The 26,752-nt window shown below is 42.4% G+C and overlaps 1 protein-coding gene and 1 pseudogene across 1 annotated transcript in view; one reads left to right on the plus strand and one right to left on the minus strand.

Moving 5' to 3' along the window:
• Window positions 1–26,752, plus strand: part of Slc25a12 (solute carrier family 25 member 12) — a 94,207-nt gene that overhangs the window by 53,007 nt on the left and 14,448 nt on the right. The window contains exons 6-13 of the mRNA XM_028762947.1: window positions 2,506–2,652; window positions 5,107–5,245; window positions 5,981–6,074; window positions 9,204–9,288; window positions 18,975–19,056; window positions 20,845–21,003; window positions 23,972–24,024; window positions 24,450–24,530. Coding sequence (XP_028618780.1) covers window positions 2,506–2,652; window positions 5,107–5,245; window positions 5,981–6,074; window positions 9,204–9,288; window positions 18,975–19,056; window positions 20,845–21,003; window positions 23,972–24,024; window positions 24,450–24,530 — 840 coding nt within the window. The remainder of the gene's footprint in view (window positions 1–2,505; window positions 2,653–5,106; window positions 5,246–5,980; window positions 6,075–9,203; window positions 9,289–18,974; window positions 19,057–20,844; window positions 21,004–23,971; window positions 24,025–24,449; window positions 24,531–26,752) is intronic.
• LOC114617411 lies at window positions 10,831–12,415 on the minus strand (annotated as a pseudogene).

The following is a 26,752-nucleotide window of genomic DNA, read 5'->3' on the forward strand; positions in this document are numbered from 1 at the left end:
CATGTATGCATATTCTTACAGCACACACACACACACTCACAACACCTCACACACAACACCACACACACACACTACACATACCACATACACACAATACCACACACATACACACACACACTACACATACCACACACACACACACAATACCACACATAACACATATACACACAACACTACACACCACACATACTACACACACTGTAACACATCACATACACCACACACACCACACATAACACACACAATACTATACACACATAAACACACACACCCCACACATACCATACACACAACACTACACACATACACACACCCCACACATACCATACACACAACACTACACACATACACACACACACACCCCACACATACCATACACACAACACTACACACATACACACACACACTACACATACCACACACACAATACCACACATAACACATACACATACAACACTACACACCACACATACTACACACACAGCACATGTACCACACACACCATAACACACACCACACACACCACACACCATAACACACACACACCACACACCATAACACACACACACCATACATGATAACACACACACACACACACACACACACACAAAGAGTGACACACGATAGACACACGAAGCAGTTACCTGTCTACCCCATCAGCCTAGCCTAGCCTCTCTCTGCCTTTTACCAACTCTGGCAGAAAACTTAAAGGTTGCTTGTCCACCTGAAGAGTTTAACAGAGGAACCCGAGGCTGATGGAAGTTGGTGCAGAACACAACCCTGAAAGAGGGAAATAAACTTAAATCCATGTCGGTAGCAACTGTCCATAGTCTCCAGCTCTAGTCCCTACCCAACAACTGGACTACAAAAGTCCAAGTCTCTTATTCAAAGTCTTAGTCAAGGCTGGCTTTGAACTTCTCATCCTTCAACCCACACCTCTGGAATGAAATGTATGTGTTTACATATTTTGCATTTCCAATGGGATCCCAGCCTTTATTTGATTTTCATACCAGATATGCCTGGAGGGCTCATGCCGCCTCTCTAGAGCCATCTGGAGTTCTTGATTCACTGAAAGATTTAGGAGGTTTGATAGACTTGTCTTTAGCTCATCATCCTGCTGAGAATTATTCAAAAATCTATTATGAAACCTCACACCCGTACAGAAAACCACATAAAACAAATGGATAGCATAATGAATTATAAAACAAATATTTGCTAAGTTAATTTCAATGACTTGAATTACTATCGAGATATCAAAAGTCCATGGGAAATATAATTAAAACCAGATGTGGTGGCTGCATGCCTGTAGTTCTAGTACTTGGAAGTTGGAGGCAGAAGGATCAGGAATTCAAGGCTAGCTTTGGCTACACAGAGTTCAAAGGCAACCTGGACTACATAAATGAAACCCTGGTTTCTGTTTTGTTTTTTTTTTTTGTTGTTTTTTTTGTTTGTTTGTTTTTAAGATACACATATGTATGTAAAAAAATTATTTTATCTATCTATATGTCCATTCATCCATTTGTGGGTTAAATTTAGGCCTGTGTATGACACATAAACATTCTACCAGTGAGTCCCCCAGCCACCTAAAGTACTTTAAATGTCAGGAAAAGGTAAGCCAGTACTTTGGTGAATGGATGCAATGATAATATTTGATCTTACCTTTGGATAATTTTTAAATGTGACTGTTGTTTGCAGCTGCATGGAACATGAGCATGGCATGTGAATTGAATACACATCACATGTTATGCCAGCTCATCCATTTGGATTACATCATGGATGCCTAAGACAGAAATGTTCTGGTTTAGACTTTGGTCTCATACTCCTGGGTACATTTTACTATTTTTATTGATATCGCTTGTTACAACACTTGGCTTTACAGCAGTTCAAAACCTCGGCGAATTTCTGGACTGTCTTACAGCTTGAGAGTGAACGTTCCCAAACCATGGCAGACTGACAATGAACACAGCTGATAGAGTTTCCTGTCCCTAACTTTCGATTTAGAATTAGGAAGCATCGTGGTTGGCATTTGGTAGAGTTTCACACTTTGTTCGTTTAAAAAAAAAATCATTTGAAAAAAATGGTGTCTGATGACAGACAGAAGGAGAGAGGCCGACTGGTTCTGATTGCAACATTTAAAAGTGAAAAACTGAAACTGAATGTAAACTCTAAATTCAGGAAGCTCTCAAGGATGGCAAGTCTTCAAGCGAGAGAGAGTAAATCACTGTGTATTATAGCAGCTGGAAGCAGGCAGTTAAAAAAAAAAAAACAAAACCGCTGGATACTTTGTTTTCAGTCATGGAACTGGTCCAAGAAAAGTCAGAAGGTTCCCTTTCCCTTTCCTTTGGTAACTGACAGTTCTGATCCACTCTCTTTTTCCAAGGACTACCATGTATCACATCTGTCAGCCTAGTGAACAAATCAGACGCTTTATTGTGAATTCAGAGCCAAAGAACTCGTCCTCAGGATATGCTCCATTTAAACCCAGTTTCTCTCTTCTCTTTGCAGGAATTACAATTGGAACACGCAAGGCAAGCTTTTGCACTGAAAGATAAGAGCAAAAGTGGCATGATCTCAGGTCTGGATTTCAGCGATGTCATGGTCACTATCCGGTCCCACATGCTCACTCCTTTTGTGGAGGAGAACCTGGTCTCAGTAAGTAAGAAGACGGGCTTCACTTTCCACTTCCTGAACAGTGTGTGAAACCACTGGGTTCTGGAACAACCTCTTGGCTCTTAACTAACCAGGCTTTATGTTTAGGTGTTAGAAGGTTAAACTGTGTGACTCTGTGTGTGTGGGGGTGGTGGTGGTGGTGTGTATGAGTGGTTTTTTCTCAGGTTTTAGCTTCATCCAGAGCTATCATCTTGCTCTCATGTATTTCCATTTATGATGTCCAGTCCAAGGGACATGGAGTTCATAGACAAGAGATGGTGATCTCTGTGTTTCTGTGCAGCCTTGCTATCATCTTGGCTCTGTCACCTCCTGCCCCAAGCTCTGGCAGTCTAGATACCATGACTCCTTCCTCTGTGTGCTGGAGGGATGCTCATTGACCTCTGCACATTTAATAACCATGTTCATGTCAGAAAACACGGAGGAGATGTGGGGCCACCAGCCCCTGGAGTTGTTACCCTCTGCCCTTTCACCTGCACACTCAGAGCATATGTACCAGACGTGGGTCTTTTGTTCTGTCAGAGTGCAAATCTCTCTCAGATAATCATGTGGACCCACAGCAAACTCATGCCACCCGCTTCCTCACACGGTGGTGAAACTCTCCTCACCTGCTTTCGTGTCCGCGAACGGTGTTATGTGTAAGTTTTTGATTACTGCTTGTTTAGAATGGAGGAAAGCCAATGGGTACCTTTGTTGTTTCAGCTGAAGATCATTATCCGTGACTTACACTGGGGTAGAAAGATCAACTTCTGGTCTTTCTCTTTGGTGAATTTGAACATGAAACATGTCACTCTCCCCTCCACATCTCCCCCCTGTCCCTGCCCGCTTCTGTACCTTCACCTCATACCCCAACTAAAGATGAAAGCAGGGACGGAAAAGGAATCAGGGAGAGAAGGAGAGAAGAAGGGAAGAAAATTCAGAGAGAAGGACTCACACAGTGTCAGGATAGAAGGATCCATTTTGTATTTTCCAACTGGGTTAGCTGGCTGTTGCCTCAGTTTACCAAAATACCATCTTAATCCTCAGAGGAAAATATTAAGGCATAGGAGTCTTGCCTTTGGTAGCCAGATTGACATCAATAAAAATAAAATCTGTATGGGGAGGGCACACACTTTTGCCCATTGTTATTTACAATGTAGAAGGTGAAGCATGTAGATATCAAAGAGAAACCAGAAAATCACACTATTTGTAATAGTCTTTTTTGACTGGGGTTATTACCTTGGTATTTCTATTAGTGTTTCTTTGAATTTTGAATAGTGACAATTCTGCATCACCTCTGCCTTATAACTTGGGAATTAGACTTTTGGAAACTGAGCAAACAAAACAATCAAACAAAAACAACACTAAATCTTTCCTTTGAGACTATACCTAAACAATGGGCAAAGTGAAGAGCTACTCTCTCAGCCTCCACAGAGGACGAGGGAAGGCCACTGGCCTGTTATTCAGTGTGAGTGGGGGGGGGGGGGGGGCCGGCGCGGGGGGGGGGGGGGGGGCGGGGGGGGGGTGGGGTCCCCCGAGGAGTGATAAACTTAATAGAGAGCGAAACCTCCCCAGATCCTCTAACATTTGGTGAGCTTTGGGGAGTCGTGTTTTGCACGATGCAGGGTCAGAGAGCTGCACATAGGTATCTTAAGTATAACAATGGCTTTTTTTTTTTAATTAAGAAAAGTTGATGTAATAAAATAGTCTCAGGGCTGGAGAGATGGCTCAGAAGTTAAGAGCACTGACTGCTCTTCCAGAGGACTTGAATTCAATTCCCAGCAACCACATGGTGGTTCACAACCATCTAGAATGCCGAGTCCAGGGATCTGATGCCCTTCTCACTCTTTTCTGGCACCAAGCACACCTGTGGTATACCAAATACATGCGGTCAAAATACCAGTATACATAGAATAAAATAATAAATTTTAAATGATCTTAAAATTTAAGGTTACTCAGTGGTTGAGTGCATGGTAGAAGAGGCCTTGGTTTCAATCTACAGCATGGAAAAAAAAAATAAAGTTAGTGCCTGGTTTTTGTGTATGTGCATAGGAAAAAAATAAACAAGTTTAGGGAATATTCCTTATTATACGTTGATATTTTTCTAGGAGCAGCAGGCATTGAATAGTTGAGGGTCTTGAAGAATCCTGTTTAAATAGCCAGGTTTTGATCTGCAATAATTATATTTGTTGTTTCTGACCTTAGCAATGGGTGAACCATGAACTCTAACTTCCAGATGTTACTTTCGTCCTTAAAACCTAAATTGCATAGCCTTCCCTAAGGGTTCAAAGTACACTGTGTTTTAGTCAGATAGCCCCCCTTGTATTTAAGGGCTGGTAGCTAATTGTTTTAATGACAGAGACTCCTTCGGGTCCACTTTGAGGGAAAAAAAATAAATGCAGACTCCAAACCACATTTCTTTCTTTTGAGTTTTAAAATTTTTGTGTTGTTACTTCCTAGGCTGCCGGAGGGAGTACCTCACACCAAGTCAGCTTCTCCTACTTCAACGCATTTAACTCCTTACTCAACAACATGGAACTTGTGCGTAAGATCTATAGCACTTTAGCGGGCACGAGGAAAGATATTGAAGTCACCAAGGGTAAGCTTTAAAAGTTGAATCTTTGAGTCCATGCTTTTCATCAGACAGATAGACCAATGTTTGTTTTTCATCAGATAGACAGGAGGCCAGTCTAAGCCCACCACAGAACAAGGGGATCAGGAAAGTCAGTTGCCATTTGCATGTGCGTGCTTGAGTGCTTGACGCATGCGCATGCTTCACGTGGGCCCTGGAAGCCCAGGTGCAGTGTTTAATGAGATACTGAGGTCAGGAATGCAAAAGTGCTTTTGACAGTTTTGAAAAGAGCCTTGGCCCAATCTGTCAAACAGGTCAGTGGCAGTGTGGCGGCAGCTTGTTTGTACTGAATTGAGTTGCCGCGGAGAGAGGAGCAAGGCCACTGCTTTTGGGTGAGTGTTGGCAGGGCGTCTTGGGAGACCTCGGAGGTCACCTTTATCTTGTAACTCTGGAGACCAGAGGGAATGAGCGAGAGAAGCGATAGAAAGGATTGTTTTGTTTTTGAAGTTGATCTGTTTCTGCAGTTTCATCCTCTTAACAGTTGTTTTATCCCCAGCTTTTCGGAAAGTATTTAAATTCAGCTTTACATGCTAAAATCTCTCTCTCTCTCTCTCTCTCTCTCTCTCTCTCTCTCTCTCTCTCTCTTTCTCTCCTTCTTCTCTTTCTTCTCTCTCCCTCCCCTTACCCTCCCTCTCCCACCTTTCTCTATGTGACTTTATATTAGACTCTTGAAATACAAACCTTTGCTTCTTTCTCTTCCAGAGGAATTTGCCCAGAGCGCCATACGCTATGGACAGGTTACTCCACTAGAAATTGATATCCTGTACCAGCTTGCGGACCTATATAATGCTTCAGGGTAAGACTCCCAGTGACTCTTTGTGGTGTTTAGTACGAGATGGATCTTTTGAGATGTGACATATAGCACATCCTTTACCAACAGCCTTTTCAGGGTATAGATTCTTTTTTTTTTTTTAAATTAATTTATTTACTTTCCATCTTAATATCCAGCCTCTCTCCTCCCAGTCTCCTCTCCCATAGCCCCTCCCCCATCCCCCTTCCCCTTTTCCTCTGAGAAAGGGGAGGCTTCCCTGGGTATCACCCTACCTGGCACATCAAGTCTCTGTAGGACTAGGCACATCCTCTCCCACTGATGCTAGACAAGGCTGCCTTGGGATCCATAGACAGGCAACAGATTCAGGGATAGCCCACCCCACTCCAGTTTTGGGGGGACCCACATGAAGACCAAGGTGCATATCTGCTACATATGTGCAGGGTGGCTTAGGTCCCACCCATGCTGGCTCTTTGATTGGTGGTTCAGTCTCTGGGAGCTCCCAAGGGTCCAAGTTAGTTAACTCTGTTGGTCTTCCTGTGGATTCCCTGTCCTCCTCAGGTCCATCAGTCTTTTCCCAAACTCTTCCACAAGACTCCCTGAGCTCCATCTAATGTTTGGCTGTGGGTCTCTGCATTTGTGTCCATTGGCTGGTGGGTGGAGCCTCTCGGAGGACCGTTATGCTTGAATCCTGTCTGCAAGCGTAACAGAGTATCATTAATAGTGTCAGGGATTGGTTCTTGACCATGGAGGGTTTCAATTTGAGCCAGTCATTGGTTGGCTATTCCCCCAGTCTCTGCTTCATCTTTGTCCCTGAACATCTTGTAGGCAGGATGAAGGTTTTGGGTGAAGGTTTTATGGGTGGGTTGCTGTCCTTATCCCTCCAAGAAGTCTTGCCTGGCTACAGAAGATAATCTGAGCTCCATATCCCCCCTGCTAGGAGTCTCAGGTAGAGTCACCCCCATAAACTCCCTGCCCCCAGCCTCTGGCACATCCTATTGATGTGGCTCCTGTGGATTTCAGTTCTTAATCCCCTGCTCTCCCTACACCTGCCCCCTGCCCCCATTCTCCTCCCCATCCCCTCACCCAACCAATTCCCTCCTTCCATCTACCTCTGATGTCTATTTTATTTCCCCTTCTGAGAAAGATTCAAGCATTCTCCCTTGAGCCTCCTTGTTATTTAGCTTCTTTGGGTCTGTGGATTGTAGCGTGGTTAGCCTAGACTCTATTGCTAATGTTCACTTATAAATGAGTACATACCATGCATGTCCTTTGTGGTGGCACACCTTTAATTCTAGTGATCAGGGGGCAGAGGTAATTGAGCTTCTGAGAGTTCAAGACCAGCCTGTTCTACATAAGGAAGTTGCAGGATAGCCAGGGCTACACAGTGCCTGTGTCCAACACAAAAACAAAAGAAATAATTAAAATAAATAAGCTTTGTCTTCAGTGTATAGATTCTTTGCAAGAGAAATGGGAGGAGAGAGACAGAAGATGGAGGACCAGAGAGGCAGAGGGAGGGAGAGAGAGGAAGAGCTAGGGGCAGAAGCAAAGGGAGTGGGTTGGAGCAAAGAGCCAAGAGATGAATTCGGAGGAGGGGTCTGGGAAGGATGAGAGAAAGGGTTCAGGGTGAGAGTGAAGAGGGAGAAGGAAGAAAATGAGAAGCTGAGAGTTGAGGAGAGGGAGAAGATGGACTTAACGTAGGTTTTCCCGGTGGTTTGAATTTAACGAGATTTGTAGAAACTTGACTAAGTTTGTAAATTCATTTAAATAAGGCTGAGGTACATGGAAGAACATTGTATCCTTTTTGATCGCCATAAAAGGTTGTTTTTCTGAATAGTGTGTACCCAATTTGTGTCAGAGAGTATTACTTTCTTAAGATATGCCTAATACTTCTCCCAGAGACAAGCTCAGTTGTTTATGCCTTTGTTATAAGTTAAAAACACAAAAGTATGTACAGGACATTTAACATGCAAAGATATGCAAAGATATGCAAATGCACGCAGAGCCCTCAAGCACAAGGGCCCTGTAGACAGGGCTAAAGAGGTGAATGGTCTGTTTAAAAACCTGGGTTGTTGTTGTTTCTGGTCACTGTGGTAGTTCTTTAAATAGTAGTATTGGATATACTGGGCTTGACGAGATGGATCTGCAGTTCAGGACACTTGCTCCTTTTGCAGAGGACTCAGATTTGATCCCAGCATCCACACTGAGTGGTGCATACCTGCTTTGGAACTTCAGCTCCAAAGGATTACAACACTCTCTGGTGGCTCCAGAGGGCACCTGCACTCACAAACGCAAACCTGCACATACATACAAATACACATAATTAAAAATAATTTTTAAATATCTGAGGACTGCAGAAGTTGGATATGCATATGTGCCTTCTTGCCTTCTTGCCATATGGCACATTTCTGGACAGATGATATTTAGTCTTTCATCTGCCTTGTATGCCAGCAGTGTTGGGTGATTGATAAAAACAACCAGGCCCTGTCTCAGCCATCTAAAATTCACACTTTTAGACAAATACTTTGAGCCTCCTTCATGTGAATACATGACTTTTTAAAGTCCTTCTCAAAGCTACATCTGAAGTGACCTTTTATCTGGCTCACGGAATGTACTTATTTTTAAGTCAGTTTTGACATCCATAGTACTGCGTTCACATGATTCAAAACTCAAGGGCTTTGAAGAAGAGTACTATAAAAAAGAAAGAAAGAAGGAAAGAAAGGAAGAAGGAAAGAAAGAGAGAAAGAGAGAGAGAAAGAAAGAAAGGAAGGAAGGAAGAAAGACAGACTAAGACTCCTCCTTCCAGCTTACTGTCTTCCTCCTTGTTTCTAACCATCCTTGTGGGACACTGGGGACGTCTGCATTCTGGAGAGGGAATGTGGCCCTTTGCTTTGGTGGAATCGCTTGCTCACTGTTCAAGTCAGTCACTGGAATTCCATTAGATCCATTCCGTCCTCGGGGATTTCTCTGGAGGCTTTTGCTTTTGTTGTAAATAAGATCTGAAGGTTCATTGTTTTTCTCACTAAAACGGTCATAAAATAATAAGGAAGTGGCCCCTTTATATCCTGTCTCTTCAGTATTTGGGGGAGAAAGATGTGCTCCACCTGAGGGGTTTGTCATGTCTAACAGTTCTCTTTGCCACCTTTCTCCCTTAAGGCGCTTGACTCTGGCAGACATCGAGAGAATAGCTCCACTGGCTGAGGGCGCCTTGCCTTACAACCTGGCAGAACTTCAGAGGCAGGTATGAGCAGTCCGTGACTCTGTTCACCTTCAAAATGCTGAAATGAGGAGGCTGGAGAGATGGCTCAGAGGTTAAGAGCACCGGCTGCTCTTCCAGAGGATCCTGGTTCAGTTGGCAGCTCACAACTGTCTGTAACTCTGATTCCAGGGGATCCTACACCCTCACATGTAAGCAGAACACCAATGCACATTAAAAATAAGAAGAAATCATCATCATCAAAAAAAAAAAAAAAAAAAGCTGCCGTGAGGTGAGGAACAAGCCTACAGATTGGCATGAGTTTTAAAGGCCCTGGAGGCCCTAGCTTGGAGGTTCTGTTTGTCTCCCATATCCTCACAAGCTGATGTAATGACTAGGTTTTGAGTTTCAATCGTCTAGCTTATTAAGATGAGGAAAGTAAGAGTTATGCTTGTGGGTGTGACCTCCTTAGCAGTCATTTGCTTAAGCATCCTTAAAGATAGATTAGTGTTCAGGCCACTCTGTGGTTAAGCTGATATTTATAGGACTTTTTTTTTTATAAAGCATTTTGCAATTGAAACAAACTTATCACTGTGATTGTGCCTAACAGATTACATGATGGAAAAAGAAAATGTATCTGATTAGTGAACCATAAAGAAAATTTGATTTCCTTTAATGTTAAATATAATAAAAATGAGGCCCATGTCTTGTAATGTTAATGCAGCTCCATTTTGGATTTTCTAAATGTTCTCAGTAGAAAAAGCCAGACCCTATGGGATGACCTCCAAGATTGAATAGAGCCATTTTTTCAAAAAAGGAAGTCTTGTTTTAAGTGGAAACTTGGACTTCTGGCGGAGGATCATGGGGCCTTGTGGGGTCTGAGGTCTTGAGGAGCTGGCCTCTTACCCCTGATGTTCCATTGGGCTTAGCTTTGAAGAACCTCTATTTCTCATTGTTCTTTATGAGGTTTTATGAAGTATTGGGAGATGGGGAAAAAAAATGGGAAATGGAAGGACAGAGGACCAGTGGGGCATAAGGGTCACCTTGCCAAAGGACATGTATATCTCTACCTGTTCCTCATGTGACTTCTTGGTGAGCAGCCAGGGGTGGGCTTGCTGTTACCTTCTTTTGCCAATCAGGTTAGTGAGAAATCAAAGTACTCAGCCAGTATGGTGATGAGTGTCTGCAAGCCAGCACTCAGGATGCTGAGGCAGAATGATGCCATGAGTTCAAGGCCAGCCTGAGCTATATGACAAGACTGTAACTACAGAAAACCAACCAACCAACCAACCAACCAACCATGCATGTTATTGACTTTGGAAAGGTCTGGTAGGAAATGTTTCTTCTGCTTGGGCTCCATAGAATAATAAATAAGAATATTTTACTCAGTTGAAGCAAAGGGAAAATGCAAAAGAGCCCTTTGGCACCTTAACTTATGGCCATGCTTTGTCTGTGCATGGAATATTAGCGGTCTCTTTCGTGCATAGCAGTTTAGCTTTTTGTTTTCCCTTGCTCAAAAAAAAAATTAAAAAAAATTCTTTTAATAGAACAGCAAACACCTTTATTACACGAGCTATGAAGGATGGCTTATTTGCCTTTCCGGGCTTTGATCTTCCACAGATAGATCTCCAGCTCCTTGTCTTTGAGCACATAGCCATCTGCTCTGCCACACTGGCCTGGTCTTGAGACAATACAGGCGAGAAGCTTGCCCTGCTGGAACTGTTCCTCCAGAAGACTGCTGATTTTGGCATTCTTTTTCCTTCGTCGTATTTCTTTTAAATTTTCTTTGATCGTTTTTTGTTTAAAATCTCTTCCTCCTCGGGAGTCAGTTTGCCCCCTTCTTGCAGCCCAGGGGCAGTGCATAGTGGGACTCGTACCACTACCAGTACGGTGTGCTGTCAATAAGCACAACGCAGTTCTTCACCAGGGTCTTGGTGTGGACAAACTCATTATTGGATGCATTGTAGACAACATCAATGATCCTTGTTTTTCGAGTACAACACTCAGAGCCCCAGGAGAAGTTCCCCACATCCAATCTCAGAGCACGGTACTTCGTATTGCCTCCTCGAACTCGGACTGTGTATATGTGGGGAGGGCCAATCTTAGTGTTGGCAGCAGGCCGTCCCATCTCATACTTCCGCTTCTTGTGGTAGGGTTTTCTCTTACCCCTGGGCTTGCGGCGCTTGTGCCAGTTGTCCTGTGAGATGCCTGTGAGTAGGAGCGAGGAGGCAAGCCTGAGCAACCAGTTGGTGCCGACGACTTATTCAGCTCCCGAACCCCACGCTGCGGGCCGCAAGCTCAAAATTTTTTGCTTTCTGTTTCCAAAGGTTCCTTTCTATTTTGTTTTGCTTTGTTTTGTTTTGTTTTGTTTTGGTTTGGTTTGGTTTGGTTTTTTGAGACAGAGTTTCTCTGTGTAGTCCTGGTTGTCCTGGAACTCACTCTGTAGACCAGGCTGGCCTCGAACTCAGAAATCCGCCTGCCTCTGCCTCCCAAGTGCTGGGATTAAAGGCATGCGCCACCACTGCCCGGCCCTTTCTATTTTTTGTTTTGTTTTTGTTTTTGTTTTTTTTGTTTGTTTTGGTTTGGTTTTTTTTTGAGACAAGACTACATAGTCCAGGCTAGCCTCAAACTCATTATACAGCTAGGGTTAGCTCTGTCTTCCTGACCCTCTAGTTTCCCGTTTCCAATCACTGGAATTATGAATTGGCCATCCACTGGGCTGAAGTTTATTTCTATTGTAAGTTCTCAGTTCTTAAAAATAGGTGGGTTTCAGCACTTGGGAGGCAGAGGCAGATGAATTTCTGAGTTCAAGGCCAGCCTGGTCTTCAGAGTGAGTTCCAGGACAGCAGGGCTACACAGAAAAAGCCTGTCTCAAACAACAACAACAACAACAACAACAAATTTTATACACAGAGAAACCCTGTCTCGAAAAACAAACAAAACAAAACAAAAATGGTGGGTTTATTCAAATTCGTTGTTTTTCTAAATAAAAATTTATAACATAAAAAAACTTAAGACACTGAAATATTTAATGATTTCTTACCTAATTGAACTTTGTATTTTGTACTGTGCAATTATGAAAATTGCTCTTGAGTTTTTAAAAACTTAATTGTGAAAAGATACTGTGCAATGTTATGTCTCTATCATATCTGTCCTCGGAGACGATGTTCATATCTGTTACTGGGGCTGGGGAGCACTTAGCAGTAGTGCTGGTGTGATGTATGTGAGACCCTGATTCACAGACACCACAAACATAAATTAATAAGCAAACAGGCATGCAAATATTTGTAACTGAGAAACAGTTCATTTAGCTTCTTCCAAATAAGTTAGTGTCAGCAGGATAGCTTAGTGTATTATTCAGGATTCTCTAGAGCATCAGTTCTCAACCTGTGGGTCTTGATACCCCCCCCTCCCCTGGCAAGACATTGGAAAACACAGATACTTATCTTGTGATTCGTAGCAGTAGCAAAATTACAGCTATGAAGTAGCAATAAAAATAACTTTATGGTTGGGGGTCACCACAACATGAAGAACTGTATTAAAGGGTCACAGCCAAGCTTGATCCCTGAGTTTGAGTCTTAGAACTCACTTAGTAGAAGGACAGAATTGATTCCTGGAAGATGTCCTGTGGCCTCCAGGTTTGCATGGTGGCATGTACACTCACACACACACACACACACACACACACACACATACACACACACAATCACATAAAAAATAAACAAACAAAAAAGCAATTCACATTAATGAATTTAAAAGTCCCAACTCATGTACTCTGACTTCTACAAATAAATTAAGTTAAAATTTAAAAATTCTCTTTAAAACAAATCCTGTTTCAGCAGCTGGACACAGTCCAAGATGCCTGTCATCCCAGCACCAGAAGGCTAAGGAGGATGGTGCGCAGTCTGAGGCCAGCCTGTGCTGCTTAGCAGGACCCTATTTCAAACCAGGAGTCCTCCTTTCCTCTGTGACCCTGCTTCTGATGCTCACTGCCCCCTTGCCCACCATTCTTGCTTCTAGCAGTTTCCCAGAAGTCAGATCTGTAACTAAGAAGGTGATATTATTACAGGAATGTCTTTTCTTTAAACAGGACAGCTTGCCTATATAGTGACAATGCCAAACTCCAAATGGAGCACAGAGATTTTTCATATACCAGGATCCTCCTGTCTGCCCTCACCCTCATCCCCCAGCCAGTCTAGCTTGGACTACAAGCTCTAGATTTAGGAAAGACCCTCTCTCAAATGATAAGGTGGAGACCAATGAAGAAGACACCTGATGTCAACCTCCGGTCTCCACATGACCTTACGCAATAACAACTTTGACAAAGGTCTTAGTTTTGCCTACTGTTGAAGAGACACACTCACCTTTATATCTCCTGAGTGTAGTCAATGATTGTGAGTGCAAGTGTGGGACACAGCTCAATAGGTACAAAGCACGTACTGCAAAAGCCTGACAACCTGAATTTGGTCCCCAGAATCCACTGAAAGGTGGAAAGAAGGAACTGACTAAGTAGTTCTCTGACATTTACCTGTGAGCCAGGGGCACGTGGGCACCCAAGCATCACACACACACACACACACACACACACCCCACCACCACCACTACCACCAACCAATAACAACAGTGTCTTAGTTAAGGTTTCTTTTGTTGTGAAGATACACCATGGCCACCACAATTCCTATAAAGGAAAGCATTTAATTGGAGCTGGCATGGTTTCAGGTTCAGTCCATTATCATCATGGCAGGAAGCATGGCAACATGCAGTTAGACATGGTGCTGGAGAAGGAGCTGTGAGTTCTCCATTTTGATTCACATGCAGCAGACGGAAACTGCGAGCCACACTGGGCATGGCTTGAGCATATGAGACCTCAAAGCCCACCCCCATAGTGACACACTTCTTTCAACAAGGCCATACCCACTGCAACCAAGTCACATCTCCTAGTAGTGCCACTCTCTATGGGCTAAACATTCAAATACATGAGGCTATGGCGGGGGCATTTCTATTCAAACCACCACAAACAGTAAATTAAACTTAAAAGAATTAGATGTCTAAGAATGTTGATATTAGCATTAAAGAGTGGAAACACTCGAGACATTTACTGTGAAAAGAAAGGAATGCATGAATATGGTGTATGGTGAAAAAAATGATATTTTTTCCTGCTTGTGACAGGGTCCTGTTATGTTGTACAGGCTAGCCTTTGACTCACAGTCCTCATGCCTCAGCTTCCCTGGTGCTGAGATTAAAAGGTGTGCTTGACTATACCCATCTAAACAGTGTAACTTTGTGGGGTGTGGCAACAAAGTGTCTGTAATCTCCATACATGGTTAGTGGGGGAATCGGGAAAGAGAATCATCAGGCGTTCAGGGCCAGCCTTGGCCACACAGCAGATTTGAGGTTGGCTTGGATTACATAAAATAGTATCTCAGAATCGAGTAGGGGTGAGGGAAAGAGAAGAGAGAGCTTGGAGGTTTCTTTTGTGTTCTTGGGGTTGAACCTCCTACATGTTATGCAAGTATTCTACCCAAGTACTCTGTATCAGCAGCTCAAAAAACGAACCCTGCCACACCGCTACTGGCCTTAAACTCACTTTGTAGCAAAGGCTGGTTTTGAACTGGATCCTTCTGCTTTCATCTCCTGAGTGCTGGAATTACAGCTGTGTACTTCTACACCTGTTTTATGAGTGCTGGGGATTGAACCCAGGGTTCATGCTAGCATTGTACTGCCTGAGCTATGTCTACACTTCCCCAAATGGAAGTTGTAATTTGAAGAAACTGAGTTAGGTAAAAGTTAATAAAAGGCTGCAGAGAAAAAGATGTGCACATTTTTAATGCTTGTACCAGTTTGGAGGTTAAGCCCTGGTTATCCTTCTATGATTCTCATTTTTTTTTCTTTCTGTGTGCCCCATGTTTACTCTTTCAACTATTTGGGGTAAATGATCTGAGATGAACCTTCTCAGGCATATAACGTGTGTGTGTGTGTGTGTGTGTGTGTGTGTGTGTGTGTGCTGTGTTTCTATGAGAAAGCATATTAAAGCTCTATGCTGTTTGCTCAAAATGAGCTGAGTTGGGCTATGCCTTAACATTCCTGGGATGACTACATCTTTATTTCAAACATGCTGTTTCTCAGTGTGAAGACTTTGTCTCTCTGTGTACTCTGTACTCTCTTGGACCGCCTTTGGTCTTGGAGTCATGAGGAAAACATTACAGTTTACTTGCTAACTCCACAAAAGTGAAACATGTTCTCAAAAAGGAGGAAGTCAGGTTTACATGAAAGCTATTATTTATTTACAAGTCATTAATCTCATTAAACATTTTAGATTGGAAGATACTGCAGTTTTTAATGAGTCTGAACTCCCTCATATTGGGAGGAAAGTATGCATGCATTGTTTTATGCATATAAAGAAGAAAATAATTTCAGTGTATATATTTTCCCTGTACCTACTTGGTCCTTCTGTATGTCATGTCTTTGGGTTTTAATCTTACTTTCTAAGGCTAATAATACAGAATGGCAATGGAAGGCCTGGAAAACCGTAAGTGCGGCTCAGAGTGGCTTCCGTTTGAGTTCCTGAGCCCTGCCTTGCTCCTCTGAGCACATGCAGATCATGTAGAACCCAGCTTTGTCGTTCTCAGACACTTGGCTGAGAACAAAAAAAATTGACTTCAGATATTCTTGTTCTCCCAAATTGGTATGGGAATTGTTGGAAGAAGCTTTCTCTCCACTGAGTTGACATGCTATATAAAGCAGCTTGGCGTGGGCTTGGTTTGTTAACTGACAGGATCCCATCCTACGATTAACACAAATAAATAATAAATAAATAAACAAGCAAACAAATGAACCTCGTTTCAAATGAAATCTCAAATTCCCGAGGGAGCCAGTTAAAAGCATTTAAGGATCTCAACTTCATTCTGCTTTGAAAAACACTTAATTAGCCTCATTAACTATCAGCTTTAACCTTATCAGGTTAACTTATTAACCGTATTGGGTCCTAACCTTAAGGGAAGAGTGCCTTTGCCTTTGGCCCCTTTGCTCACAGTAGGTGGTTGTCTCAGACCTGAATATTTTCCTTTAGCCTAAATGTGGAAAAACTCAGTACATAGTCATTATAGGAGTGACAGTTATAGGGACATTGCATTTATGAATATTCATGATGTGAAACCTATAGCATTAATTACATTAATTTGCATAACTGAATACAAGGAAAGCATAAGTTGTAATGATAAATAAGCCTTAAGAAAAAACATCTCGGTCACCCTACCCTGGTATGTTTTCTTACAAATGCTGTTTAATGGGATTGAAGGTGACATTCAAAGGCATTTGGGTATTTATAGTTCGAGATGTTTTAGCTAAGAGTTAAAGCACAGAATAATCCTTCAGTTTTCATAGGATTTTGCAGGGCTTATAAACATTCTTTGAAGAAAGAGAGTTGAAAGAAAAATCTGTATTGTTGAATGCAGGAGAAACCTCCCATGTGAATAAGGAAATTAGTGGTCACTTGACTCTTGTTTGGGATCATAGACCTATTATTTTATGAAAAGAACCTTTTTTTTTTCCTTTTTAAGATCGGGTTCAACTTTGGATCCAATATTTGTTTGCCTTGAATTCATTTTTTAAAATTCTTATTTTTATTTTATGTTTATGGGTGTTTTGCCTCTGTGTGTGTGTGTGTGTGTGTGTGTGTGTGTGTGTGTATGTGTGTGTGTGTGTGTGTGTGTACATGCAGCTTGTGGAGGCCGCAAATTCACAATTCACACCCCTGGAAATTGAGTTTTAGGTCATTGTGAGCTACCATGTGGGTGCTGGGAACTGAAGCCAATTCCGCTGGAAAAGCAGCCAGTCTTAACCATTGAGCCATCTCTCCAGCCTTTGGCTTTGAACTCTTGACCCATTGGCCTTTGCCTCCTGAGTAGGTGCAACTACAGGTATGCACCATCATGCTTAGCTTTAGTCTATATATTTTAATTCAACTTTGTTTAACTCGAGATAGAGTCTCCTGTAGCCAAGATGGGTCTTGAACTTACCATGTAACCGAGGATAGCCTTGAACTTGTGACACTCCTCCCTCCATTCCCTTAGAACTAGAATTCGTGTCTGACTCACCATGTCCAGATAATAGCTTTATTGTTTTTAGTTTTGTTGGTTATTACTGTATTTGTATGTGTGTGTGTGTGTGTGTCTGTGTGTGGTGTATGTGTAGGTGCACATGTGTAGAGCTCAGAGGACATCTTTCGGGAAAAAGTTCTCTCCTTTCACCGTGGATTCTGGGGATCAAATTCAGGTCATCAGTCATGTACAGCAAGCACTTTAACTGTTGAACTACCTCACCAGCCACCACTGCTGCCTCCCCCTCCTCTCCCTCCTCCTTCCTCTTTCCCTCCTCCTCTTCTTCCTCCTCTTCCTCCTCCTCCTCTTCTTTTTGAAAAGCTCATTACAACAAAAGGTATTTTATTACTTTGTTCCAATCTGCCTATAGAGCATATTGGATATTTTCATACCAAAAATACTAAGTTCCAGATTGGCACATTGATGTCAACAGAAATAAATCACCAGATTTATTTCATTATTTTATTTTACTAGTATCAAAGATACTGTTAGAACAGTACATATGGTTAGGACAATAGTTGTTAGAGATTTTAGATGTGATAAGTCTTCTCTGGCCTGGAACTGACAGACATCTGCCTTTCTTTGTCTCCTCAGTGCTGAGATTAAAGGTCCCCTCAGCACATTGGACAATTTTGATATATTCCTAAAAGCAAGATTTTTTGATATGCCTATAATCCCAACACTTGGGAGGCAGGAGGGTCAGTGATTTAAGACTATCCTCAGCTAGATAGCAAGTTCAAGGCCAGGCTAGGATCTGAGACTGTCTCAAAAAACACAATAAAGGGTTGGAGAAATGGCTCAGCTTGTAAAGGCACTTGCCACCAAACCTGACAACCTGAATTTGATCCTCAGAACCTTCATGTGGAAAGAACTGATTGCAGACAGTTGTCTCCCAGCTCCACATGTGAGCTATGGCAGCATATGCCTCCCTGCCTCAAAGCATGTACAGTGAATGAATGAGTGATTGAATGTGAAAAACAGCAAAATATTAAAAAATGTTAACTTAAAGAGGAACAAAGGTTATATGCTGGTTCATTTGCTTACTTAAGAGTTTTGTTTCTGGGAGGGCTTGAAATGGGGCTCAGTGAAACAGTATTTGCCTAGCTCCCATGAGGCCCTGGATTCAGTCTCCAGTCCTACAAAAGCAAGTGTATCAACACAAACCTCTCAGGGATAATAATGTATCCTCCACAGCAGTCCATATGTGGAAACTAGGAAAAAACTACTCTACATTCTGCTGGGTATGACATATATATGTGATGCTTTTTGAGTGTGTGGAGGGCATGTATATCTGTGTAGCACATGCAAGCTTAGTGCTCTCAGAGGTCAGAAGAGGATATTGAATTCTCTGGAACTGAAGTTACAGTGATAGTGCACCACCACGAGGATGCTGGGAACCCAAACAGGGTCCTCTGCAAAAGCAGTGAGTGCTCTTAATTTCTGGGCGACTTCTCTCCAGCCCTGGGGTGTTTCTCTTTAAAAAAACAAACAACAAAACCCTACTACTTTCTTTCAGATTTAGATTTCCTTTCTCTCTCTCTCTCTCTCTCTCTCTCTCTCTCTCTCTCTCTCTTTCTCTTTGTAGTTGCAAAATACATTTTCAGACTTTTCTATTTTCTTCTTCCCCCTCAGCAATCGCCTGGCTTGGGCAGACCTATCTGGCTCCAGATTGCCGAGTCTGCATACAGGTTCACTCTGGGCTCAGTTGCCGGAGGTGAGTGGCATGTCTGTGACTGCTTCAGGCTGGTTTTGCTGTAACATTATCTCAGCAGATAGGACAGCTCAGCGAAGGTGCAGTTTACAGTTCCCAGGGGTCAGGACTGTGGGGCTTTCAGAGGATTCTTTATTTCTACCTGTGCTCAGAGGGCTTGTCATAGCATGGCTGTGGCCCTCTGGCTCCAGCCTGTCTTCAGCGTAAAACCTCTGTAATCATGGGACAGTCTGGAGTGCACTTCCCCTCCTAAATCACATCAGGTAAGGCCAGCGTGAAAAATGGAGACAAAAAAACTGAGTGTATGGGGACAGGCTAGGGACAAGGTAGAAGCTAAGATCTGAGATGAAAACTCAGAAACTCATGATGTAAAACACCCACAGAGAATCACAGTGGCTGGCTTGTGATTTTTCTTTTCGTTTTCTGGCTTAAGAGTATCCAGATATGTTGTTTATTTGCTAAAAAGAGTCCCTTCTCCTCTCTCTACTCATGGAGAGTCCATTAAAAATCTTTTCATTTGTGCGTGTGCACATGGCTCATGTGAGGGTCACTTCATGCATGTCGAGAGATCAGAGGGCAACTTGGCCAGAATTAGTTCTCTCCTTCCAAGGTGTGGGGTCCAGGGGGTAAACTCAGACTGTCACACTGGACGGCAAGCACCTTTGCCTGCCGAACCACCTCACCAGCCTGAGACTATTTTTTACTTAAATAATCTACATAGAAAATGTATAGAACCTGAAATCACTTAGTTGAGAAGAACCTCCGAAAATATTTAAATGTTCCTGAGTTTTCAAAACTAGCTGGAACTGGTGCCTGGTATTTTTTCTTTTTTTTCAGCTTTGGTTTTAGAAGGTGCCAAGAACATTCTGCTTTCAACAGCTAAAAAATAGAACACTCTAGAGCCTGTGAAATATTTCAGTCCCCAAGAAATTCTATAACATGACTTTAGGCTTTTGTTTGATTGACTTTCAACCAAATTTTATACACGGAGATAGGATCGTGTCAAAGATTCCTCCCCGGAAAGGATGGTTGTTGCTTAGAGTTACCAAAATGCTTCAATGAACTAAACTTTAAAATCCCAACCTCTTGGCTTCCATACAGTCATTTCATAGTTATGAAGAAGGAGCAGGTGAAATATTTAGGTATTAAATAGAAAATATAAAGAAATGGTACGGGGGGCTGTGGTTGTACATGCCTGTAATCCCAGCAGAAGCTAGCTCATCTCTGTGAGTTCAAGGCCAGTATGGTCTACAGAGTGAGTTCTAGGAGAGCCAGGGCCAGAGAAACCCCGGGGTCTAGAAAAAGAAGCCAACCAACAAACAAGCAAAAAACAAAGGAAAAAAAGAACAAAGAAAAATGGTATCCATATTTGTATAGTATACATAATTGTTTAATGTCACTAAAACAAACTGAGAGCTGGTGTTCTAAGATTGGTTGGTGATGATTTGAAAATCTACTGTCTAACTCACACATAAGATATCAAAGGGTTTTTTTTTTTTGTTTGTTTTTGTTTTTTTTTTGTTTTTTTTTTGTTTTTTTTTAGGACATGCTAGGTAAACGCTCTACACTGATCATTTGTCCCTTGAAGCAGCTCTTTATAGTCCCCACCCCACCGCTTGCATTCCGCCATCTTTTGGCTCTTCTATTAGAGAAGGAAAACTGTAATGAGGGCCTTCTGTGAGCCTAGACACTGTTCTATTTTTCACCTATGGAGATGAGGTCTGATGCCCTTAGGGACGCTCCATCCAATTGTGTTCTTTTTGTTAAACCTGAAAATTGTTCTGTTTGTAGCTGTGGGGGCCACTGCGGTGTATCCCATAGACCTGGTGAAGACCCGGATGCAAAACCAGCGTGGTACCGGCTCTGTGGTCGGGGAGCTGATGTATAAAAACAGCTTCGACTGTTTTAAGAAAGTGTTGCGCTACGAGGGTTTCTTTGGGCTATACCGAGGTGAGTACGCACAGCTCAGCTGCCCACGTTGGTGATTTTTTTGTGTCACCATCAGCAGATTTTAACCTACTCGTTATGGCGACCGATTAGGGCTGTTTCTTTTCCTTTGTCCCCCTCTTTGCTCCTTTTCCTGTGTTGCATTCTTTCTGGTGACTAGCCATATTAGTCAGTAAACAGGTGTTCCTTCTTCCTTCCTGCTGCTTTTAATTCTTGGGCTCCAAATCCTGCGCCTCTCCTAGTGTGTGTTTGTGAGCATGCTCTTTGAGGGCACGGGCCCTCAGAGAGCCCCTCTGCTCCGAGAGGTAGAAGAGAACTATATTAACACCAATTCCCTGTAAAATCCAAGCCAGGTGCTACTTGAAGGTGAGACCCTGTCTATATACACTTATTTCAATGAGAAGAAATGCCAATTTAAAAAAAATATTTTATTTTAGTTTTGTCTTTACCAAGGAGACCTATAGCTAAGTCTTTTCCAGTTAAGTCATCTGAATTTTTAAAAGGCAGGGACACCCTAGGTCCCCAAGTTTCAGCTGGCTCGGGCAGAGCACAAAGTTCCTCTCTCTTTTCGAAGTGACTGAGGCTGAGCGCCTAGCTGTCGCATCCTAGGCTGCTGCCCTGTGCAGAATTCTCCCCAGCCCCAAAAGGCTTTGTAGGAACTTGTCTTCTTGGAGAGAGGGTGCCTTTCATCTACATGTTTTCTCCTTAGAATTTCGGGTTCCTTTGCGGGGGAGATTAATTTTTTAATCCCTTTGGGCGCCACTTGGAATTCTTTGAAATACTCTTAGCGTGCTCTGGTCCCAAGCATTTATGTAATTTACTGTACATGTTTGTTTGCATTCCCAGGCTTATTAATCCCCAGATCATTCTGAGCTCCGTCGAACTGTTTGGCTTAGAACTGTTGCTAGGAAAGAGAGACAGATTGAATAAATGGGCGGGAGAAGAAACACCTTGTAGCTGGTATCATATTCAGGCGTTTGAGTGGACACATTTAGAGTCCATGAAGACCATTTGCATTTTTGCTGTGGATACTGTGTATGGAGTAAATAGGCCCAAATGCCCTGCTACTGAGAGAGAATATAATGAAGTTTTCTCACATACTCAAAACGTTTTAGCTCTGAAAATCTAGGGTGTATAACTTGTTAGTACAGGGGCAACAGTGGCTACTGCCTGGAGTGTCTGGGGCTGGCAATGCAGAAACTTGCCTTAAATGGACTCGACTCGATCTTATTTAAAGGGGGAATCACGGCAGAGTGGCACTAAGCTTGTTTATTTCTTTGCCATCTCCAATCTTTCATTATTGAATAATGACTTTTCTCTTAATTAGGATGGTTTTAAGTTACAAAGGGTATCTACAAAGAACCATCAGAAGGAATCTAGCTATGCCATGAATAGCCTTCTCAGTAGATGGGTACTTCTAGATTTTTGTTTGGGAGGGCCCTCATATTAATTAAATGGGTGCAATATAGCAAGCAGGGGAGGATGCTGTTGACTTTATACAGGATCTAAGCTGATAAAATGGGTCCTTTAAATGAGAGACTTTTGTATTAGAGAGACAATTGTAGGACCCCTGCCTGGGAGCACAGTGATTGTTGAGACTGTCATATATTGCTTAGAACTGGCCCATTATTGTGTCAGATGATTGACAAAGTTGTTGACAGATTAGCTAAATTTCTTTGCAGGCAACAATGATAAAATGACAGAAATCAGTACTTTATTAACATTCCACGAGCTTTAAGGAGGAAAGTTGTAAAACAAATACACATGCTGACACCAGTGTTCTGGAGCTCGATTAAAAGAAATAGGGTCTGATGATCAGGAAGGCAAGAAAGTTAAGACTGCCATCTGCTGATTTATTCTTTTAGACCAGTCTGCGGCCCATGAAAGGTGTGTGCGGATTTGTTTGATAATTCAGTTTGACTGACAGCGGCCTGTATGCACGATTACTTGCTGGCTCTCAGCTCCCAGAAAATCACTCATCAGCATCCTCCAAAGAGGCTTAAGATGAGAGCAGCAAGCAAGCTCGCAGACACACATATCACTCCCCCTAGACTACTTGGTTTTAACGCTATAAGATGAGTTTATTGCTAGCATCTTTAAAAGGAAATGTATGCAAAAAAGAAAGTATTCCAGCAACCGGGTAAAGCTGCATGCTCTAGAAAGCCGAGCTCCATGGGTATCTCCAGAGGGAGTTGTTTACATATGACTGACTGTTCTTTTCCGTTTTGCAGCCAGCCTGGGAAACGTAGCTTTCTTTCTAAGCATAATGATTTCTTTTGTTTTGAGCAGTCTTTTTAAATGCCTTAAGCTTGACATATATTAGTAAATAAAAATATAAATGGCACATATTTTCATATGAGTCTATACTAAAAGCTACATTTTTTTCTTTATAGTCGCAGCTTTCTTTTAAATAACTGAGTGCCTTGCAGAATGTTGGGCTTCTCTGAGAAGATAATGGGAGCGGATACTCAGTAGCAGCCGCTCTCCTTTGTGCTGCAAGGAGTGTACACTGTAGCAAAACCTGGCTGTGGTTAAAGCACACTGCCCCAGCTTCTCTAAGCCCACAGCGCTGGCTTTGTGAAGTGTCTGTGTGCTTGTCTGCTGCTGCTCTTGGGATAGGAGGAAATTTGGTTATGGAGTGAAGAAAGCCCACAGGCTCTATTCCTTCCTTGTGTACTTTTATGGAGACGTTAGAAAATGAGACTATGTTTGCTTATTTATTTATTTTTAAGGATATTAAGGAAAAACATTTTTGGGTTGGAGAAAAATGACATTATATTTGAGGTAAAGTACACACACACACACACACACACACACACACACACCCCGTTTTTAGGATAATCCCTTTCCCCCATTAAGATGAAAACCTTGAAATACTAGGTGGGTAACTTCGAGGAAAGCACTTCCTTGTTGGGCTTGTACATTCACATACAGACGTCTGTTTTGCAAATAATTCTCTCCTTCTACACAGGTCTGATCCCACAGCTGATAGGAGTTGCACCAGAAAAAGCCATTAAGCTAACAGTAAGTTTCTTTGTCGATGAACTGATGTCATTTATGTAGATTGTCCTGGAGCCAAAAATAAGACCAGTGTTGGTGGGACTGGAGCGCTATATGGCACTTGTAAAAATTTTCACATATATGCCGACAATTGATAAAATTGTATTTTTATGAGACAAGTTTTCTTTTTCTTTTTTTTTTTTTTTTTTGGTTTTTCAAGACAGGGTTTCTCTATGTAGCCCTGGCTGTCCTGGAACTCACTCTGTAGACCAGGCTGGCCTCGAACTCAGAAATCTGCCTGTCTCTGCCTCCCAAGTGCTGGGATTAAAGACGTGCACCACCACTGCCGGGCCATGAGACAAGTATTTTGATAATTTGGAGATACATTGATGTACCATCAGAGGAAATGTTGGGAAATTCTGATGAGCTGATCTTGTCTTCCTAATTAGGTTAATGATTTTGTCCGGGACAAATTTACCAGAAGAGATGGCTCCATCCCACTGCCTGCAGAAATCCTCGCTGGAGGTTGCGTATGTATCAATTCTGGGTATTTCTTAAAGCAAATATATTCCTCTAACCTCTCTGCAAAGTAGGTATGAAATATGAGTAATATTGCCCTTTAAATTTTTTATTACATAGTTTGTGCGTGCGTGCGTGTGTGTGTGTGTGTGTGTTGCATGCTATATGATATGGTAGCCAGAGATCAACTTTCAGAAATTGGCTCTTTCCTTCCATCCAGTGTGTCCGGGGGATTGAATTTAAGGCTATAGGCTTGGCAGAAGGCACCTTTACCCACTGAGACACCTCACTGGTCCAACATCTCCCTCTAACTCAAAGGATTGCCTTTGAGGGATTTTTAAAATGAGTGTGTAGTATGTATGGACAACCTTGGTGTCAGCCTCAAGAAAGCTGTTCACCTCCTTTGGGACAGAATCAGTTATCCACTTGAAGCTCAGCAATTAAGCTGAAAAGTGGACTCTGGGGATCTTCTGGGCTCCATTCCCGCCATCACTGGGATTCCCAAGATAGGCACTACATGTGGCGCTATGTGGCTTATAAGGATTGAGACCAGGTCCTAGGGTTTGCCTTGCTAACTGATCCTCCTACCCAGCATATAATCTGACTGATTTGGAGTATTATTTTCATCATGTTTGTTTCTTTTAAGGTCCTGAAGGTCTATTGTAATATATATATATGTGTGTGTGTGTGTGTGTGCATGTGTGTGTGTATATGTATATATGTACATATATATTAATTTTTAAAAATGTTCTATTTTGCTCGTACACATGTAAGTGCAGTGTGTGTATTTGTGCCCTTGGTGGTCAGAAGGGGGTTTCAGATCCCCTGATCTGGAGTTATAGATGTTCGTGAGCCACCATATGGGTGCTGGAACCTGAGGCTTTACAAGAGCAGCAAGTGCTCTTAACAGCTGAGCCAGTCTCCAGCCTCCTTCTAGACTTTTTAAATTCTTAAGTTTGTTTGTGTAAGTATCAAAGGAAGTGTAATAGCAGGTCTAGTTCGTGTCCATTCCTCTCTCTGGAACTTTAAGCGTGAGAGGCCTGGCTAATCGGGCCCTTCAATTTTATGCGTAGCAATGAGTGTCCTGTTGTATTTTGTTAAGCCTTCTTATGGGGCTGCAAGGTACAATAAGAGACTATAAGTATATTGTAGCTATTTGGCAAAAATTCCAAAGCCAGAGGCTGAGGTTGTGATTTTGTAGAGCTCGGAGGCTTCTGTTTTTAAGGTGTAAGCATTACGTTGGATTTAGACTGGCTGATACATCTAAGTTTGCAGCTCGGCAGACGTTCTGTGCGGTATCTGTTTCACAGTTGATAAAGTGGTTTGCTTGAGGCTTTCGTAGTCCATTTTGGTCCTGAAAATGTTAATGATTTCTGGTTGAATTAGCTAGAGATCTTGGCAAAAACCTTCTCACTTGCTTATGGAGCCTGAGATGTAGAGGTCAATGACCGTAGAAGTTTTAATTCAGAGAAGATGTTCCTGGGGTCAGGGGGAGCAATTGCTCCAGGCTTCTCCGTGATGAGACGTGTCAGCTGGACCCTTGCCTTGTGTGTGGGGTGAGGCCAAGCTAGCATGTTTGCATGTACTCCATGGGTGTGTGTGTTTTCTCATGGAGGAGATTTATTTGGCTCAATTTACTTTTTATGAGAGACAAAAATAAAGCCCCTGCCTACATGTGTCTACAGAACTCTACTCCCCTCTTATATTGTAGCTAGATGCTGTAATTGTTTCACTTCTTTGTAAATGATACATATATTGGTGGTTTTAGTTTTCATTTGGCTAGAAGGCTTCCTAACTCATGTTGACCACAGCATATTTGTGCCTGTAATCTCCTGAAAGCTAAGCATTTTTTTTTGTGGTGGAGTGGGTAATGCATGCATGTAATTCCCAGACTATGGAGGCTAACCCAGGAGAATCAGAATTTCAGAGTCATCTTTGGCTACATATGGGTTTGAGGCTAGCCCAGGCTAAATGAGACCATATCTGGTAAAAGAAAAAGAAACAAGGAAGATTGTACATTTTCTTTTCCAAACAGCTAAGTATTTCTGTGCTGTGTAGAGGATTTTGGTTATAAACTGGCCTGTTCTCTTGTCTGACCTGTGACCTAAGTGGTTAAGCCATAATCAGACACATGATTCCTTTGTTCTTTCTAGGTGTAGACTCTTGTTTATAGGTGAAGTCTAAGATGCCCCGAGGGGTTTTGCTGACACTGAATTTAGCCCCTAATCATGTT

Source organism: Grammomys surdaster, unplaced genomic scaffold (genome assembly GCF_004785775.1).
Source record: "Grammomys surdaster isolate TR1022 unplaced genomic scaffold, NIH_TR_1.0 136, whole genome shotgun sequence".
Lineage (NCBI taxonomy): Eukaryota > Metazoa > Chordata > Mammalia > Rodentia > Muridae > Grammomys > Grammomys surdaster.